This window comes from Euleptes europaea, chromosome 6 (genome assembly GCF_029931775.1).
Source record: "Euleptes europaea isolate rEulEur1 chromosome 6, rEulEur1.hap1, whole genome shotgun sequence".
Classification (NCBI taxonomy): Eukaryota; Metazoa; Chordata; class Lepidosauria; order Squamata; family Sphaerodactylidae; genus Euleptes; species Euleptes europaea.
This window is the reverse complement of record NC_079317.1, coordinates 32,833,858-32,851,981: the sequence shown is the minus strand read 5'-3', so window position 1 is coordinate 32,851,981 and position 18,124 is coordinate 32,833,858. Positions and strand designations below refer to the sequence as shown.

At 42.3% G+C, this 18,124-nt stretch overlaps 1 protein-coding gene across 3 annotated transcripts in view; it reads left to right on the top strand.

The window, feature by feature from the left end:
- NRXN3 (neurexin 3) overlaps positions 1 to 18,124 on the top strand; it is a 1,387,810-nt gene that overhangs the window by 548,650 nt on the left and 821,036 nt on the right. For 2 of the 3 annotated variants that reach the window (XM_056852141.1, XM_056852140.1), the window contains exons 9-10: positions 337 to 527; positions 3,172 to 3,345. In XM_056852141.1, coding sequence (XP_056708119.1) covers positions 337 to 527; positions 3,172 to 3,345 — 365 coding nt within the window. Of the gene's footprint in view, positions 1 to 336; positions 528 to 3,171; positions 3,346 to 11,236; positions 11,264 to 18,124 lie in introns of all 3 variants that reach the window. The other variant, XM_056852139.1, reaches the window with a different exon arrangement.

Sequence of the window (18,124 nt, the reverse complement as noted above, 5' to 3'; positions counted from 1 at the left end):
AATCCTGACACTCCACAGGTAGTGTGTTTCACTAGCTTAGGCCAAACTGAACCCTCAGGTTCTCAGAGTCATTCACAGCTTCTTCACATGCAAGTTACCAATCTTCTAATATTTTCTTTCCCTCAGAGAGTAAGACCCTTGTCCCCGCCCACTCCTTGTCTCTCAGCTTCTACTGAGGATTAATCCTTCATCCCTCTCAATAACTTATTAGGATGACTTGAAAATTTCGTAGCAAAAATTAAAATAGCCTGCTGTCGGTACCTGGTATCTTCTGTGCCTTACTAGTTACTCATTTTCCATAAATTTATTCTGAGCATGTATTTGTGTTGTTTGCAGGTACATACATTACGTGTTTGACCTTGGGAATGGACCTAATGTCATTAAGGGTAATAGCGATCGGCCTTTGAATGACAATCAGTGGCATAATGTCGTCATCACCCGAGACAACAGCAACACCCACAGCCTAAAAGTGGATACCAGGATTGTTACTCAGGTTATCAATGGTGCCAAAAATCTTGATCTTAAGGGTAAGTAACTGGATGCCGGTTCTTCACTTAGAGCTTATTTGCACATGTATGTTCATCACTAGGCATGCATTTTCATCTTTTCACTTAATTTCACTTCAATAAATTCACTTGAAATCTCTTAGCGGAACGTGCAAAAGGAAAGGACATAACTTACAGTGCAATCCCATGCAGAGTTATTCCAGTCTAAGAAATAAATGGGCTTAGACTGGAGTAACTCTCCTTAGGGTTGCACTGTGACAGACCACATGGTTTCCATGAGGAAGTCCCAGTTACAAAAGGATACTATAAAGCAAGTCTGGAATTAGCTCCACTTGAAATCTCTGAGATCCACTGACAATTGGAGTGGCTTGTGCTGTGGTTAAGGACATAAGAAAAGCCATGCTGGATCAGACCAAGGCCCATCAAGTTCAGCAGTCTGTTCACAAAGTGGCCAACCGGGTGCCTCTAGGAAGCCCACAAACAAGACGATTGCAGCAGCATTATCCTGCCTGTGTTCCACAGCACCTAATATAATAGGCATGCTCCTCTGATACTGGAGAGAATAGGTATGCATCATGACTAGTATTCATTTTGACTGGTAGCCATGGATAGCCCTATCCTCCACGAACATGTCCACTCTCTTCTTAAAGCCTTCCAAGTTGGCACTGGTTGATTGGCCAGTGGCCTAGGATAATGCAAAACAATTCTATATTTGTCCAGTGAGAAGCATCCTGTTTGAGCTGGAAGCGGGTGATTTTAAACTTATATTCGGCGTGATTCATCTAGGAAGGCAGATTTGCACAGGCAAGTTTATCACTCGCTGCTGAAGTCAATGACCGGTGAATATGCATGTGTGATCCAAGTTAGGCCTGGTCTATGCTGTCAACTCCTCCTATAGTAAAAATTATCCTGAGGACTGAACGTGTACAAATGTAGGCAGGGATTTCATGGCAGAATGCTCACCAGTGGGATAAAGAGTCTAAACATGGAACACCAACGTATCAAGAAGGAGGCTAAGTAAGAACCCTTTTCTCCCATCTCGTTTTCAGGGAATTTTGGTTTTTAAGTATAAGGAGTATTCGCTCATGTCTGTTGCACATCCAGCAACAGTGTTAACACAGTGTTAGGGCCAAATGGCTCATTATGCTAGAAAACCCCTAAAGTGTGCTTTGATTCTAAAATGCAGCCATGATGGTGGACCTGGCTTGGAATGGGTTCATAGCATTCATTAAGAGGGAGCTCTAACTCTTTATCCCTACACTGTGTCCTTAATCAAAACCACTCCTCCCATGCTGCAATTTTCTTGGTGTGTGTGTGTGTGGGGGGGAGATTGGCACCCTGTTTTTAGAAGAAGAAAAGTTGGTTTTTATATGCCAACTTCCTCTGCCACTTAAGGAATAATCAAACTGGCTTACAATCACCTTCCCCTCCCCAGAACAGACACCCTGTGAGGTAGGTGGGACTGTGAGAGTGTGACTAGGCCAAGGTCACCCAGCTGGCTTCATGTGTAAGAGTGGGGAAACCAACCTGGTTCACCAGATTAGCATCTGCCGCTCGTGTGGAGGAGTGGGGAATCAAGCTTGGTTCTCGAGATCAGAGTTCACTGCTCCAAACTACTTCTCTTAACCACTACACCCCACAGGCTTTTTACCTGTTTTTTTCCTCCTACCAGGTCTATTTGCAAGCTCAGGGAGCTGGTTTCAATCGGGATGCTTTTCATGGTAAAAAGAAAAACACAAGAAAAGATCCAGTCAATTATTGTTACCTTATACTGCAATCCTAAAGAGAGTCAGATCCTCTAAACCCATTATCTTCAGTAGACTTAGCAAGGTGTAAATCTGTTTACTATAAAAAAAACCTCTTAGTATGAGTGACTACAAGACTTAGAATTAGAGATCCACGGATGCCACTTTGAGATCTTTGGAGAATGGGTAAGGTGAATGGATATATAGATGCATGGATATACAGAACTGTCTTACTGCTTCAGACTCCTATAGTTCATCTCATTCAGTATCCTGTACCAACCGATATGGTCATTCAGTAGAAACGTCACAACATAAATACATAGGACAGGACAGGATGTAATTAATATTCCTAAAAGTGTATGCTTTATATCTGGGGTGGTGGCAGTTTGGAGTTTCATTTTACATTTTCTTTGCTTCATATTGAATAACAGAGGTCTTCTGTTCAATTTATATAACCAACTGCTATCTATATCACTTGAGCCAGCGTTGTGTAGAGGTTAAGAGTGGTAGACTCTAATCTGGAGAGCCAGGTTTGATTCCCCACTCCTCCACATGAGCGGTGGACTTTCATCTGTTGAACTGGGTTTGTTTCCCCACTCCTATACATGAAACCAGCTGGGTGACCTTGGGCTAGTCACAGTTCTCAACTCTCTCAGCCTCACCTACCTCACAAGGTGTCTGTTGTGGGGAAAGGAAGTGATGGGAATTGTAAGCCAGCTTGATTCTCCTTAAAAAGGTAGAAAAAGTCAGCGTATGAAAACCAACCCTTCTTCTTCTCTTCTTAATGTTAGGGTCATCTGTCTACTTGTTAAGGAGAAAAATCTTACTGAGTAATAGCCTCAATGCACTGCTAAAAATCACTGCTATTTGACTCCCTTTGCTTTTTCCTTGTATTTTGTGTGACCCCCCCCCCCCCGCAGGTGATCTTTATATTGCTGGCCTGTCTCAAGGAATGTACAGCAACCTTCCAAAGTTGGTGGCCTCCCGTGATGGGTTTCAGGGCTGCCTGGCATCAGTGGACTTGAATGGCCGTCTGCCAGATTTGATCAATGATGCTCTACACCGCAGTGGGCAGATCGAGCGTGGATGTGAAGGTACAGCCTACTTAAGATGCAGTTCCCCCTCACACAGCCCTCCGTGCCTCCTCACTGTTCTTTACATTACCACACACTTCCTCCATTGATTCCCTTTCTGGTTTCATCTCATTGTGACCATCTTTATGGCCATCCTCATGCCATACCCATGATTGTAATCAACTGGAATGTGTAACTTGTGACAGGAATGAAAGGTGATTGCCAAAGGTCCCCTTGTTGACATATTGTCCTTGTTTGGTATATTGTCTCTCCTCCAATGGAAGGATGTTCCAGACACTCATGCACTACTGTTGGTGGTTCATTACTTTTATTTAACTTATGCAATTGCTTGGATTCTACTTCACTTTTTAAAGTATTTAATTTTAAATTTGAATTTGAGCAGAGGTAGCAATCTTTGGTCTCATAGAGGGTGGGCTATAGGTCAGTGGTAGAGCATCTACTTAGCATGCAGAAGGTCCTAGTTCCCGAAACTTCCAAAGAAAAGGACCAGACTGTAGGTGATGAGAAAGTCTTGTGCCTGAGATGCCAAGGAGCCACTGACAGTCAGAGTAGATAATACTGACCTTGATAAACCAATGGTCTGACCAATGGTCTGACTCAGTATAAGGCAGCTTCTTGTGGTTATACAGCCTGTAGTTTACCTGGGCCACAAAAACAACAACTAGTTTGTAGCTACACGCGAATTGGGGGTCTGAATGAACAACTGCTGATGGAAATGTGCGCAAGACCAGGGTACATATGGAGAAAATTACAAAGTATTTTGCACCTAAAATGATCAGAGGTCCAGGCTGTTTGAACCACTTGAAGCTCAGGAATTTCCATACTCAAAGTTTCCATCACTTTCAATTAAGTGCACATTTCCATTTGCACATTAGTTTCTCTTGGGAGTTTTTGGAGTGGCCACAGAACCTGTGTTCTTGATAGAGGATGAATAATTATTTAGGCAATGCTCAAGTGACCTAGATTCTTTCTCACCACATTGAATTTGAGATCCTCTCCTCAGACATGCATACCTATCAGCTGGTGCATTTTATTTCCCAACATGCCAGTTCCTATTAAATGTCTAATGTGTGTGTAAAGTGTCATCAAGTCACAGCCAACTTATGGTGCCCCCTTTTTGGGGGTTTCATGGCAAGAGACTAACAGAGGTGGTTTGCCAGTGCCTTCCTCTGCACAGCAACCCTGGTATTCCTTGGTCGTCTCCAAATACTAACCAGGGCTGACCCTGCTTAGCTTCTGAGATCTGATGAGATCAGGCTAGCCTGGGCCATCCAGGTCAGGGCAAATGTCTAATAGGATTCAGTTATCCTTTGTGGCCCAGTTCTTTTCCAGCTTTTAGGAAACTCTTAATATGTCATAATTCTTTGAGACCAGTTCCTACTTCATGTTACATCTTTTGGAACCAGTTCAAATAGTGTGGCCATTGGAAATGCCTCTCCATCCTTAATTACCCAAAGAGGTGATGCCAGGAGGTAACTTGACACAAGCAAATTCAAGGTAACCAGGACGTTACTTGTCTTTCCCCAGAATTCATCTCCACATACTGTCCAATTTTTCCTACTATTAAAACAACAACAATGAAATCCCAAGCCAAGAACTCGGCCTGGAAATACTTTTTCTTTTTTCATTGTATGTACCAAATAACCATCAGTGGCATGAAATTGCCCATAAGTAGCATCCTGGAGGGTAACTATAGCCAATAACCACATGAAAATGTCCACCCACAGTGGTCTCCACAGTTTGACTGACATTTCCCAGTGGTCCTTCATGAAGGGTGTCATGCCAAATCATAAGTTGTCTATACCTGGTCATTATTTTGTTGTTCCTGTATGTTCAAAGTAACCTCACACTGACATTCCTGGGGGAGGGGTCTGTGAGCCCCTCTTGTCTGCTAGTCTGTTCTCCCTACTAGCCTCTCACATTTTATGAACTTGGAATAAACGACAGATGATCTGTTTTTGTGCTGTGTTTTGATTTGGGATGGGGAAACAATAAAGAAAGGGAGGTCTGGTTGATGGGTTTCTTGCAAAAGAAGCAAGGAAGAGGACAGGTGGGAGATCATTAGGAAGCATACTGGGTGACCAGTCTCACTGTTTCAGCAAAACCTTCCTGACAGGGTTGTTGTGAGAGTAAAAGAAGGAAGGGAGAAAGCACCTTCAAGGAAAGGTAGGACAAAAATGTTCTAGAAAAAATAGATTAAAGAAACCTCACTCCTGGTATTTAGAATCTTATTGTTAGAGAGGAAAGCAAGAATGTTTGCACTTGGGGAATATTTTCCACTTCATTTAAATGAACACAATGGCGTAGATGTAACAATGTACAAGTGTAAACATAAAAAAAGACTTCGCACAGTTCCATTTGTACAAGATGTCATGCAACATCTAGTGCTGCCCTTCCTGTATATTATAGTGCCTAGAAATTGGTTGCCCAGACCTTGTGCAAGTGGGGACACAGTAAGTTTGAATTAGCACAAGTGGCAACTAGGGTCTTTTCCCTCGTGTTTCCACTTGCACAAGAGCTTTAGCGTGAGGGGAAATTGTGCACAGGGGTCCAACTCTGTATCTCCTCTTGAGAGAGGATACCCACCCATAATTGGAAAAAGGGGTAGTTCTCTTGAAGAACTGTCAGGTTAGAAGGAGAAGCAATTGAAGGATGGTGTGTAACCCAAAGGAGATCATACTTTGGTGACATACAGATCAGAGCATCTTCATAAGGATAAACTGCACTTTATCAAGTGTTTGATTTCACATATATAGCCTTCCCCCATGGGATCAAAACTTTGTAACTGGATCAGTAAAGACACTATTAAGAAAAAAATTTAACCCCTACTTTTTAAATTTGAAGGACACATTGATTTTTTTTATTTGCAGTTCTTTTTGTGTGCTATCACTCTGCATGTTATGTAACGCAGAAGCAGCTGTGTTTGAGTAGAGGATGCCTTACGTGGGCACTTATATGATGGTTCAGAATGAGCTTTTAACAGCCAAAATAAATGTAATTTTACAGAAGAGTGATTATTTAGTTCTCCAGCACCAGGAGAATTTCAGGGCACGCTACTGATTGCAGAATTGCCTTCTACATTAGCCATATTTAAAAGGGCAAACAGAGCTCATAGTAGCCAGGTCCATGGCTGAGAGGTAAAACACATGGTTTGCATATATAAGACCCTAGAATAGAATGATAGAATAGAATCATGGAATCACAGAGTTGGAAGGGACCATCTAGTCCAACTCAGGGCCATCTAGTCCAACCCCCTGCACAATGCAGGAAATTCACAACTACCTCCCCTCCACACCACCAGTGACCCCTACATGTCCTGAAGATGAGGGAAAAAAACCTCCATGATCCCTGGCCTATCTTGCTTCCTGACCTCAAAGTGGCAATCAACATTACCCTGGGCATGTAAGAAAGGGCCATGAGAGGCAAACACTGATGCAACCTTTTCTGCCCTCCCTCTCATGCTCTGCCTAAGTTCACAGAATCAGCACACAACCAATAAAACTGTGGCATTTATGGATAAAGGATCCCAAGTGGCAGAGCTTGGGAAGGACCTCTGCCTGAGACCCTGGAGAGACCCAACCAGTTAGCGAGGAGAGCTTGTACCAGACTGGAGCAGCAAGTGAGACTGGCAGCAGAAGACAAGAAGTAACAATAACCCCCATAGGAAAACTCATCATTCAAAATTATGCTCTGTAAGGGGAAACATTTTAAATAAACTTTGCAGGCAGCCCCACCTGGGTATGAAGCTTCAGATGGAAGTCTACAGGTTGGATGCTAGAAACAGTGAACACAACGAGTTCATGGAGACAAATCTTCCCTGCCTTTGCCTGCTCACAGCAGCCCCCTATATCCCATGACCCTGATAAAGTAATGCCAGAGGTTGGAACCCTTGTTGACAAAATGTCACGTGGCCTGGAGAACCCATCAGGGAGGAGAATTTAAATAGAAACACCTCCTTCCTCTTCCAGCAACAGAGCAAGTTGGCAGATGAGACTGTCAACAAGTGAGGCAGAGGATAATGTTTCCTGATTCCTCCACCTTACCCCCCCCCACCATGACTTATGGCATTTTGTACATGAAGTTCTCTTGAAAGTCTTTTGCACTCATGGTTAATAAGACCCAGCTCTGTGTATCTCAGAATAAATACTATGGGTGGTTCTCTGGATTTGAAATCGTCATTTTCTATGCTGCTTTGCAGTGGTTGATACAGAAGGCATTGGCAGCTTCTCTCTTATCGGGTGAAAGGTTTGATCAGGGCTTTTGCAGGCAGATCATAATGCTCCTGCAGAGGTACTTTAGCAAAAGCCAAGAGCTTTGTTGCATCCAGCTGTGAGGAATCCAGGACTTAGCTGGTGGTTATCACACAACCCTCAGGTATTCAGCTACAGGATGACATAATCATCTTGCGTGGCATTTATGGCAGAAAGGACTGTATCAAATCATATGTTCTAGCCATTAGTTATATAAACCTGAGAACTTTCAATTGCAGAAAGAACACAGAAAATACAGTGTTGGTCGGAACAGCTGTACCAAAGGAGACTACCTGACTTCAGAGCCCAGAAAGCTATCATTTTGGGCCATTTGAAACATTAAATTTATTTGAAAACAAGGAGGGGAAGGAGAATCAACTGAGCTGGTTAAGATCAATAATCTGGGAGCTCTGGCTCCTGCTACTTGCCCTGAAACGAAGCTAGGAATTCACAATGGGCACCTCTGTGTCCTCTTTTAACCACTGTCTATTTCCATTATGTCTATTGGTAAAGAAATAAAAAAAAACCAAATTCCACAAATGACCATTTTGCCAATAGTATGAGAACAGAGGAAAGAAGATCAAAGTGTGCTTAGAGCTGGCCCCTGGTTTCCACCGGGAAGTTTTATGTCCAGGTTCAGGTTTCTGGTTGCACTTTTAGAGAGAAATCAGTATTCTGTATTGCGCATGCACAATTTCTTGGAATCAATCCTGTCACCAGCATGGATAATGGGAGAGGGGAATCAAGAAAGATCATAGAAGATCTCATTGTTTTTCTTTTCAAGATAAGCAATCAAACATTGGCACAATCTTTGTCTGCTGAATTGGTAGACCAAATAGTTCTTATTTTGCCCATGACTCCTAGTTTTAACTTTTAGTACTCTTTTAGGAATTTCAATCTATAGCTAAAGTCTTTACTGGTATCCATGTGGGAAACAGCAATAAACAAAGACATTTGTTCAATGAGTGTGTGCATTGCCTGTGGGTGCGTGTGCATGCGTGCGTGCATTTGTTTGTGACATTCTTATTTCATCAATCACGTTAGCTGTTTCCTGCCATCCCCATTATAATCACTCTCCATTATTTTTAATGCTGCACTCCAACAAATACAACCTGTTCAAGAGGTTATCAGGCACCAGATATAAATATGTGGAAAATCCAGTTTCCTTTCAATCATCAGGACCCTACAAAGAATTTTGCCCCCTTCAAATGACTTTGCCTTTCTCCAGAACATCACAATATAGTCATTACTGAGGTATGGATGGATTCAAACAAGAATAGTGTTGCCAAGTTTCTCCCTCAGTTTGAAACATGTAATGAGCAGGCTCCCATCTTTGTTATTGTTTCATGTCTTTACAACACACTTAACAGCTATATTAGTCTCCATGGTGATTTACAATTAATCCACTCAGATATACAATATGAGCAAACTTTCTGAGGATTGAGACATTAGCAGTGCAATGCTAAGCAGAATTGTATTCAATAGGCTTTGAATGGTACAACCATGTTCAGGATTGCACTATTACCATTCTAGAATAGGTCTAAGGCTTGGCCCAGAGAGAAGGCATTTTTTCCCCTATGCAAATTACATGATCTTCAAGGTCAAGCTTATAGAGGAGAAAGGAGTTTTGCTTTCCCTCATTTTTCGAACCGCCTCTGAAAATTTTATTGCTAGGTTTAATGGAGGTGCTAAAGAAATGAAGGGGAGGTTGTAAAACATAAGAAGATCCCTTCCGGATCAGACCAGTGGTCCCTCTAGTCCAGCATCCTGTCCCACAAAGTAGCCAACTAGTTGCCCTGGAGGGCCAACAAACAAAACATGGAGGACTTCCTCTGATGCTGCCTTCTAGTGCTGGGACCCGGAGGTCTGCTGGCTCTGAAAATGGAGAGAAAATGGGGAATCGGAATTGCTTGAAAAGACAGGTCATGGGCATCTCAACAGCCAAAGTAGAGCAAAGGTTCAAGGTTTAAAATTTTATGGGATTAATATAGCAAACTGTGCTACAGACATCTCTGTCACCTGTTCTCATTGGTGGAGTAATAAAAGTTTCATGTGGTAGTAGGTGTCATACTAGCACCACCAGCCACTGGTACTGGTATTCTCTAAAAAAATATGAGCTGCAAAGGTGAGTGCATTTCTTATCCATGCTCAATCAGAGTAGACAGACAAGTGTTTTATCAGATTTCATGTCCTGCTGAGGGACGTGAGAGCTTTTCAATGCTATGATAAAGGAAGGCCATAGGATATTTTCTTCCTTCTTCCCATCCTCTGAATTCTTTTCCATGCTGCAGGATAAAATATACTAATCATTTTCTCCACGTAACAGTGGAGATTTTGTATGAGTATTGGATATTGGAAGGGGACTCTTTTTGCTATTCTTCTTCTCCTAGAAGCAGGGTAGCCTGTGTTTCCTTCTTGATAACGATATTACCCTTTCTAGTGTATTGCAGTACAAGTATGGTTACACAATCATTTTACAAGTATGGTTACACAATCATGGTGAGAAATACCATGTGCTGGAACAGAGAGGAGAACTGTGGAACTTCTTTCTTTAACAGTTCACAGTGTTTTTGTTCTGGTTGCATCTCTGTTGAGCACATGAAGGACGCATTTATAAGAACAAGTAACTACAGAAGAATGACAGAGATTTCTTGTAACAAACATGGCAACATAAATTTGACCTAAAATTATGAATGTGGCCAGGGGAGAGTGATAGCTTAGTGGCTTGGATCTACCAGAACATTTATGTGAGCATGCTGGGAAGGATTTCTGATTATGGAGTGCATCTTTCTCACCTCCCCCCTCTTGTTGCAGCCCAGAATTTCCCCTGAAATACTGTTCCTGCCCAGAAGCAGCATTTCAGAGGACTGTTTTGATTGTGTGTGGGGTGGGGGTGGTGACAAAGTTGAACCCTGCAGGTGAAAATCCCTTCACTTGCAGAAACACTCCATTGGATCCAAGCCGTGATTCTTTGATTGGATTGCTTCCAGGACTGTGAATGTCTTATTCTTTCAATTATTCATAATCCAAAGGACATTTGAAGTGGATCTCATGATCCTCACCCATGGAACTGTCTTTCACAATATACTCTACAGTTTCTAAAGGCCTTCAGGGGGTGTGCTCTGAGGAAGAAGTCTGTGTCTTTCTAGCCTGAATCTGTGTATGACAAAGGAAACAGAGATGCCACCAGTTATTTTAAGTGGTCACATATGGATGTTTCAAACAGAATTTAGGCATTCTTAGGAGGCAGGAAAGTATCTCGCTGAGGAGCTGAATTCCATGGTTTGCAATGTCACATAAAAATGGGTGAATCATGAGCCATCAGTGTTTTGTCTGCGCACATCTATGTCTACCTTTCTCTTCCCATCCCAATAGTGTGTGCTCTGTTGTCTGGAGTGTTGGTTTTATGTTGTTCGGGTGGTGATAGACAGAGGCCATGATGGCTGCCGGTCTGCTGTTTTGTCTACTTTGTCTCTGGTGGTATCACCTTTACCACATCTATTAAGTGTGCAAATGGGCTGTGTTGGTTATACCAGTTACTTTTTGTTTGTTTATTTTTAGTGATGTTACCCTGGTTTTATCTGCCATTTTACTAACCTCTGGTTTATTGTTTCGCTTTTTCCGTTCTTTTGCTAACAAAGTTGAGTTGACCAAAGCTGACCTGCAAGGTAGAGAAGGTTTTTGTTTCCCTTGCCAGTTTGGACTGAAAGATGCCTTTTAATGTAACCATTGGTGATTTTTATTTATTTTTAAAATTTTGGATGCAGTCACATCTCTAAGACAAATGGGTATGAGCCTTCTACAACCTGCTAGGTTGCATAATGGGGTGGTGAGGAATCTGGGGAGAAAAAAAATGCATGTCTGGTTTGGATAGCTTAAGAGGTTTGACTGTATTCCATCCTGAGATTATCCATAACTGCACAGCTTGATTTCCTGAAAAGGGGTTGTTAACATGAAAAGATGGCACTGAATATCTGATTTGCTAAAATACAGGTGGAACTCAGTCTTTCAGGGGACTGAAAAGTTCACAGTCTGAGCCAATGTGGGTTTACTTGTAAGTAAGCCTCCCTTGACCTCCCAAGGATGATAGAAATTGAAAGTTTCTTTCAAAGCTTTTGCAGACTTTGGAAAAAAAATGAACTAAGAAGAAAGGAAATAGAGACACCACAGTAGGGAAGAAGGACTTCTGAACTCCATATATATGTTTTTAAAAAACGATTGCACATAAAGACAAATACATCACATCAGTGCTCTATAAAACCTGTTTCGTTTCTCTTTTTCATCCTCATCATTTTTTCCCCAGATTTGTTTTTACACAATAACTTTGAAATGTGAACTTGTTCTGTTGTTGGGAAGTTGATGAAACTTTTCCTTTCCATGCTGTTTGGTGCACTAGATGAAGCAGCCATTGACACTGATAAAAAGTTTGTGTCTGGCTCTTTACCGAGGAATCTAGGACTGCCCACTGATGCTTGCTGGATAAGAAGGGCCAGTCATTGATACTGAAGATTGTAGAAAAGTTATAGATAAGATAAGCTCCTGGCCAGGATAAACTTCATTAAAATAAATCAGAGGAAAGGGAGGATGTAAATGGTAGTTTAACTTCTGTGGTATATAAGTGAGGTCAAACGTTGCTACTTCAATACTGAGTTAGAGAGAGGGGGGAGCATACTCCCTGTAGCTGAGGAAGAATGGATTTTGGAAAATCTCAGAATGGGAAACATGAGATAAAGAAGTTTCTCATACTCACCCAAGATTATGGTTAAGGCTCTCTTGTTTATCAAGGGTGTGCGTCATATATCGCATATTTGCAACACTGAATGTTCTTCTGGACTGGAAAAGGCAAGGACATTATAATCAAGACTGGCCCATGTGAAGATCCCAAATTTGTGTAGCAAAAACAGCATACAGACTCCATTCAGATATAATGCAGAACCCTAGTTTATTTTAACTGTGGTTAGCCTGTGTAACCTGGAGTCAGTTCACAGTTTGCAGAAGCAAACCCTGGTTTAATTAGTTTTGCTCTGGGGGTCCCCATTGGGGAGAAATGGGAGGTCCAAATCATGTAAATAAATAAGAGATGGTGGCTTCAGAAGAGGTTCTTAACTGGCAAGCCAGGCAATACAGGTCGAAGTGGTCCATCAAGTGCCTTGACTCCAAGCCATTTCAAATGATTGCAGATCCTGGTTTGACATACCCTAACTAACAATAGTTGGTGGAGAGCCAGCATGGTGTAGTGGTTAAGAGCGGTGGTTTGGAGCAGTGGACTCTGATCTAGAGAACCGGGTTCGATTCCCACTCCTCCACATGAGCGGAGGCCACTAATCTGGTGAACTGGTTTGTTTCCCCACTCCTATACATGAAGCCAGCTGGGTGACCTTGGCTAGTCATACTCTCTCAGCTCCACCTACCTCACAAGGTGTCTGTTGTGGGGAGGGGAAGGGAAGGTGATTGTAAGCTGGTTTGATCCTTCCTTAAATGGTAGAGAAAGTCGGTATATAAAAACCAACTCTTCTTCATTCATTCAGATGATCACACTAGCCATAGTTCGTTGAATCAAAGCATGATTTTTGCACAAGCTGAACTGAGCTCTTCTCTTGCATCATTATAGGCATTTATTGGGGCATGAGCTTTTCTGATTAGAATCTGATTAGATACCTTTCTTCATTTTCATCCTATTTCTTAGCCAAAATTAGCTGGTAAAGCTTCTCCTGGCAATAAAAAAAATATTCAATATAAATTATACGAAACACAAATGATCTATGGGGAGCAGATTTGCAGCTGAAACCAACCACCATATTTTAGATTTGATTAGGTTAAGTGTCTGTGTTCAGCCTGTCCAGTTACTCTTTGAATATTGATTTGTATCTATAGGATTTGATTGACGTGGTTGTGCACAAATGCATTCAAAAGAAGAATGCAAGACAAGAGAATATACACAACAAGGAAATGAGAGACAGGAAAAGTAACATAAGGAAAGCCAAGAGGCACAGTGACTCAAAGGATAAAGCACAGAGGATGAAATGAAAACAGACTTGAAGCAGCATGATCATGTTTATTACACAACTGAAATGAAGAAGCATGAAGGGATAGGGCTGGGGGGTACTTTGATCTTCCATCTATGTCTGCATATCTGAAGGGAATACAGAGAAGGTTCAAGATGGTGCTAGAGCAAAGAATTGCCTTCATTTCCCTACGACAGAAATAATTATTATTCCTAATGTAAGATGCCCATCAGGGTCAAGGCATAGGGTTTTGATGTCCATGCACATGGTGAGGGACCAACATAGCGTCCCAGGATGAGTAATCCATATGTGCATACAGTGACATAAATGTTTGTGGTGGTCCTATGTAAAGATCGACACATGACTTCCTAGATGGACATCTTTTCTGTGTGCAAAATATTTATTTATGGAAAACATTTGCATGCTGTCTTTCTGCCCAAGCGGGACCTCAAGACAGCAAACAATTAAATGTGATTCAAAATCAATGTACATGTGGATAAAAAACAGCCATTAAAAACAAACAACCAGGAGGGTTAGTAAGGGTATGCCAGACAAAGCAGACAAAGTCTTCACCCACTGGTGGGAAAAGTCACACGGGGAGCATCTCTCCAAGTCTCCACTTGCTTTTGTCAGCCTGATAGGCTTTGTATACCAAGAAATCTAGCAAACTACATATTGTCAAGTTCAGGTCTCTGTCCTTCAGTGAATTGAAGAGTTAATGCTTGAGATAAGAGTGCTTCTTCAAAATGACTTTTGAGGCTTTCATCACCTTTCTATGGAGTAGGGAGGCACTGAGGATGTTGAGTGTCATAGTGGGGCCTTTCATTTCAGGAAACCAATCTTTGCTGTATAGGTTTGGATATCCTAGTCCCAAATGAATTCATTATAATTCCTCAGTCTCTGAGGGGCTGTTTTTTTTCTTTGCTGCTAATGACATGGACGGTGGGGAGGTCTGGTGGAAGAGGACTTGCCACTATACCTTCTAACACTCTGCACTTTCAGTCGTTTGCCTTTCTCTCTCCCCCCCCCCCTGTTTCCTCTTCTGGTGAATGTTGTACACGTCTCCTTAATCTCACTTAGTCTTCATTTCTTTGCTTTCTCTACAATACAGTCGAGACATATTCCCTTTTATGCGGTTCAGTTTGTGCTGGGTGGGGTTCTACCCCCTTCTTTTACTCATTCAGTTATGAGATCTTGAGGGGAAAAGAACCACAAAAGGCAGCTATGTATCACATGGTATAATACATGGAACCCACAACTCTGAACTTGATCTGCACACTGACAATTTTAAAGGATTGTTTTGTCTTTACTGTTATCCATCCACTAATGCTCTGATCCCCTATGAGCTGGCCATGTGTGCCGTGACACCTGCTGCTGTATTTTTCAGCCCTCAATGCCTTCCTCCCCAAAGCATCTCTTCCCCAAAGCATCTTTTCCCCAAAGCAGAGAGCCAGTCCTGGCTTTCCTCTGTTTCCTTGGTGCAGGAGATACTTGAGAAGAGCCCAGGAAGATACTTGAGAAGAGCCTTTGTGTCTGCAGGAACACCCATTCAGAAACAGCTGCCTCTATTTTGTGGCTGGCGCAGTCCCTGTGGCAGCCATTTTGTGGTGGTACCACTGCCTTTTCTCAAAATCCCAAAAGTGCCCACAACCTCAGCAAGGTTGGGGGTCCTTGCACTGGAAGAAAACCTGGTTTTCTTGTCAAAGTGTACTTATAAATATGCATCATCTGCTGATAGCCCAGTTCTGTCCATGTTCACTTGTCAGTAAATCCCAAGGGACTGATTCCTATGCAAGTGTGCATAGCGTTGCAGCTGTGCAGCTTGATCTTGCACAAAGTTAGGCACATCTCGGCCTTTGATTTCAGTGTTTAGGGTTTAGGCTAGGGTTCAGGGTTTAGGCTAGGGTTGCCAACTTCCAGGTACTAGCTGCTATTACAACTGATCTCCAGCCGACAGAGATCAATTCACCTGGAGAAAATGGCCACTTTGGCAATTGGACTCTATGGCATTGAAGTCCCTCCCCTCCTCAAACTCTGCCCTCCTCAGAATCCGCCCCAGAAATATTAAGGTATTTCCCAACTTGGAGCTGGCAACTCTAGTTTAGGCTCATCTAGTTCTGCACAGGATTGGGTTCGTTCATTGTGAAAATTATCAGCTTATCTTATTTTTAAAAACCCTCAAACACAGCTTGATTTGAATGCTCAAGAGAAATTGGCATATTAGAAGGGGCACTCCTTATAATCCTTGGGGCAGTGTTGCCATCCAGAATGTGAATTGTGAAAAGAGTGTTATCCAATGGATGGTACTGGACTTGAGCTTGGGAAGCCAAATCTAAAATTTCATGAGCGATGGCTTTTGACCTTACATGACATGTAGAGAAGAGACGACAGGTGCAAGTGAATTGGGCTTCTTGTTCTCCATTCTTCCTTCTGATGTCTGAAGTAGAACCTTCACATCTCCTTCCAACAGTGAGGCATAGAAGCAGCCCCCTCCTGTTGTGAGTTGTCAGATGTTATCAAGCAACTTCAGAAGTTATGGAGCAACACAGAGAACACGAAGTTCGATATAAAAATATGAACGCTTAGATAATACCAAAAAGGTCTAATGTGCCTAGTATTAGTGTTACAGGGACTATTGGTCTATTTTGATTTTCAGGGACAAAAGAAGTACCTGCAGGGTGAGGGCAGTGGTGTTTCATTCAAATATGCATATGTTTTCAAAGTTTTTTGTGGTCATTGTTTTCCTTAACTACTGCTTTGGTGCCCCCCACCCCGCCGCCCCAATTAGGTTTCTTCCTCTTAGAGCGGTTCCAGTCAATCCAGGCTCACATATACCGTATGTTGACACTGTGAAGCTGCACTTATTTTGAATGACAGCAACACTTCCTGGGCAGTTTGAATCGGCTAGGTAATCATAGCCAGTCACATAATGAACATGATGGCCCTCATGATGCTTTGTAGCAAATCAGATTTGGTTAAGTGACAATATCGCTGAGGGCTCGCTTGCCCCCTTTCAGAAGGAAGGCAATATTTCCTATCACCCTTTGGCACAGCAAACCGCCAGAAATGGCTGGTTGGGGGGGCCACATAATGTTGATGTGGATGAGAATGTTTGTTCAAATTGTTCCCCTGCATATTTGACTTGGCACTATTTAGCATGTAGTTTCTGGCTATAACCATCCAGGTGCCTGTGGGAAGTTCACAAATATGACATGAAGGCATCCACTTCCCTTGGTGGGAAGCACATGTGGTTCCTCTCCTCCCTCATGCCACGTTACATAGCAGCTAAGTTCTCTCTCAGAATGTTAACACATTCTTGTCACTTCTAGATTCAAGTCCAGGATAACCACAGAAACCAACAATATTTTCAAGGTATGAATTTTTGAGAGTCAAAGTTCCTTTTTCAGATACCTGACCTTCATTTCTGATGAAGGAAGCTTTGACTCTCAAAAACTCATACCTTGAAAATCCTGTTGGTCTCTGGGGCGCATTCACACATACTGAATAATGCACTTTCAATCCACTTTCAGTGCACTTTGCAAATGAATTTTGATTGGGTGAAACAGCAAAATCCACTTGCAAACCATCTACTGAAGACCAACACGGCAACCCTCTGAAACTAGTCTTGTCACTGTTATTTATTTCCAATCTTTCAAATAAAAAAACAAACCCGAACTTATCACTTGCCATATTTTTATGCTCTGTGAACTTTGCATGCTGCAGGGAGTGCCTTAGCAGAAGGTTAGGATAAAAATGTATTAAAGGTAAAGGTAGTCCCCTGTGCAAGCACTGGGTCATTACTGACCCATGGGGTGATGTCACATCCCGACGTTTACTAGACAGACTGTGTGTACGGGGTGGTTTGCCATTGCCTTCCCCAGTTGTCTACACTTTACCCCCAGCAAGCTGGGTATTCATTTTAACAACCTCAGAAGGATGTAACGCTGAGTAAACCTTGAGCCGGCTACCTGAAACCGACTTCCGTCGGGATCGAACTCAGGTAGTGAGCAGATCTTGGACTGCAGTACTGCAGCTTACCACTCTGCTCCATGGGGCTCTTAAAAAATGTATTAGGCAGATTGATAGTATTAGGAGGCTAGATAGTATGTGTATGTATAGTGCCATTAAGTCGCAGCCAACTTCTGCTGAACCCAGCAAGGGGCTTTCAAGGCAAGTGAGAAGTAGAGGTGGTTTACCATTGCCTTCCTCTGCAGAGTTTTCCTTGAAGTTCTCCCTTCCAAGTACTGACCTTGCTTAACTTCCGAGATCTGATGAGGTCAGACTATACCCCCTTCCCTTCCAGATAGACAGTATCATGGTGCATAAATAAAGGCTGACAAAGTTAGAATCGTGTGTTTTATTTTTGCAAGCTATAAAAAATTCTGTTGGCTAGTACAACGCCTTAAAATTTGAAAGGAAATTCTTTTGAAAACAGAGAGAGAGAGATTAGTTGGGCCAGCTTAAGCTACAGCAACCAAACACTCTTTGTACAGAATAAAAAAACAAACGTTTAAACAGACTCAT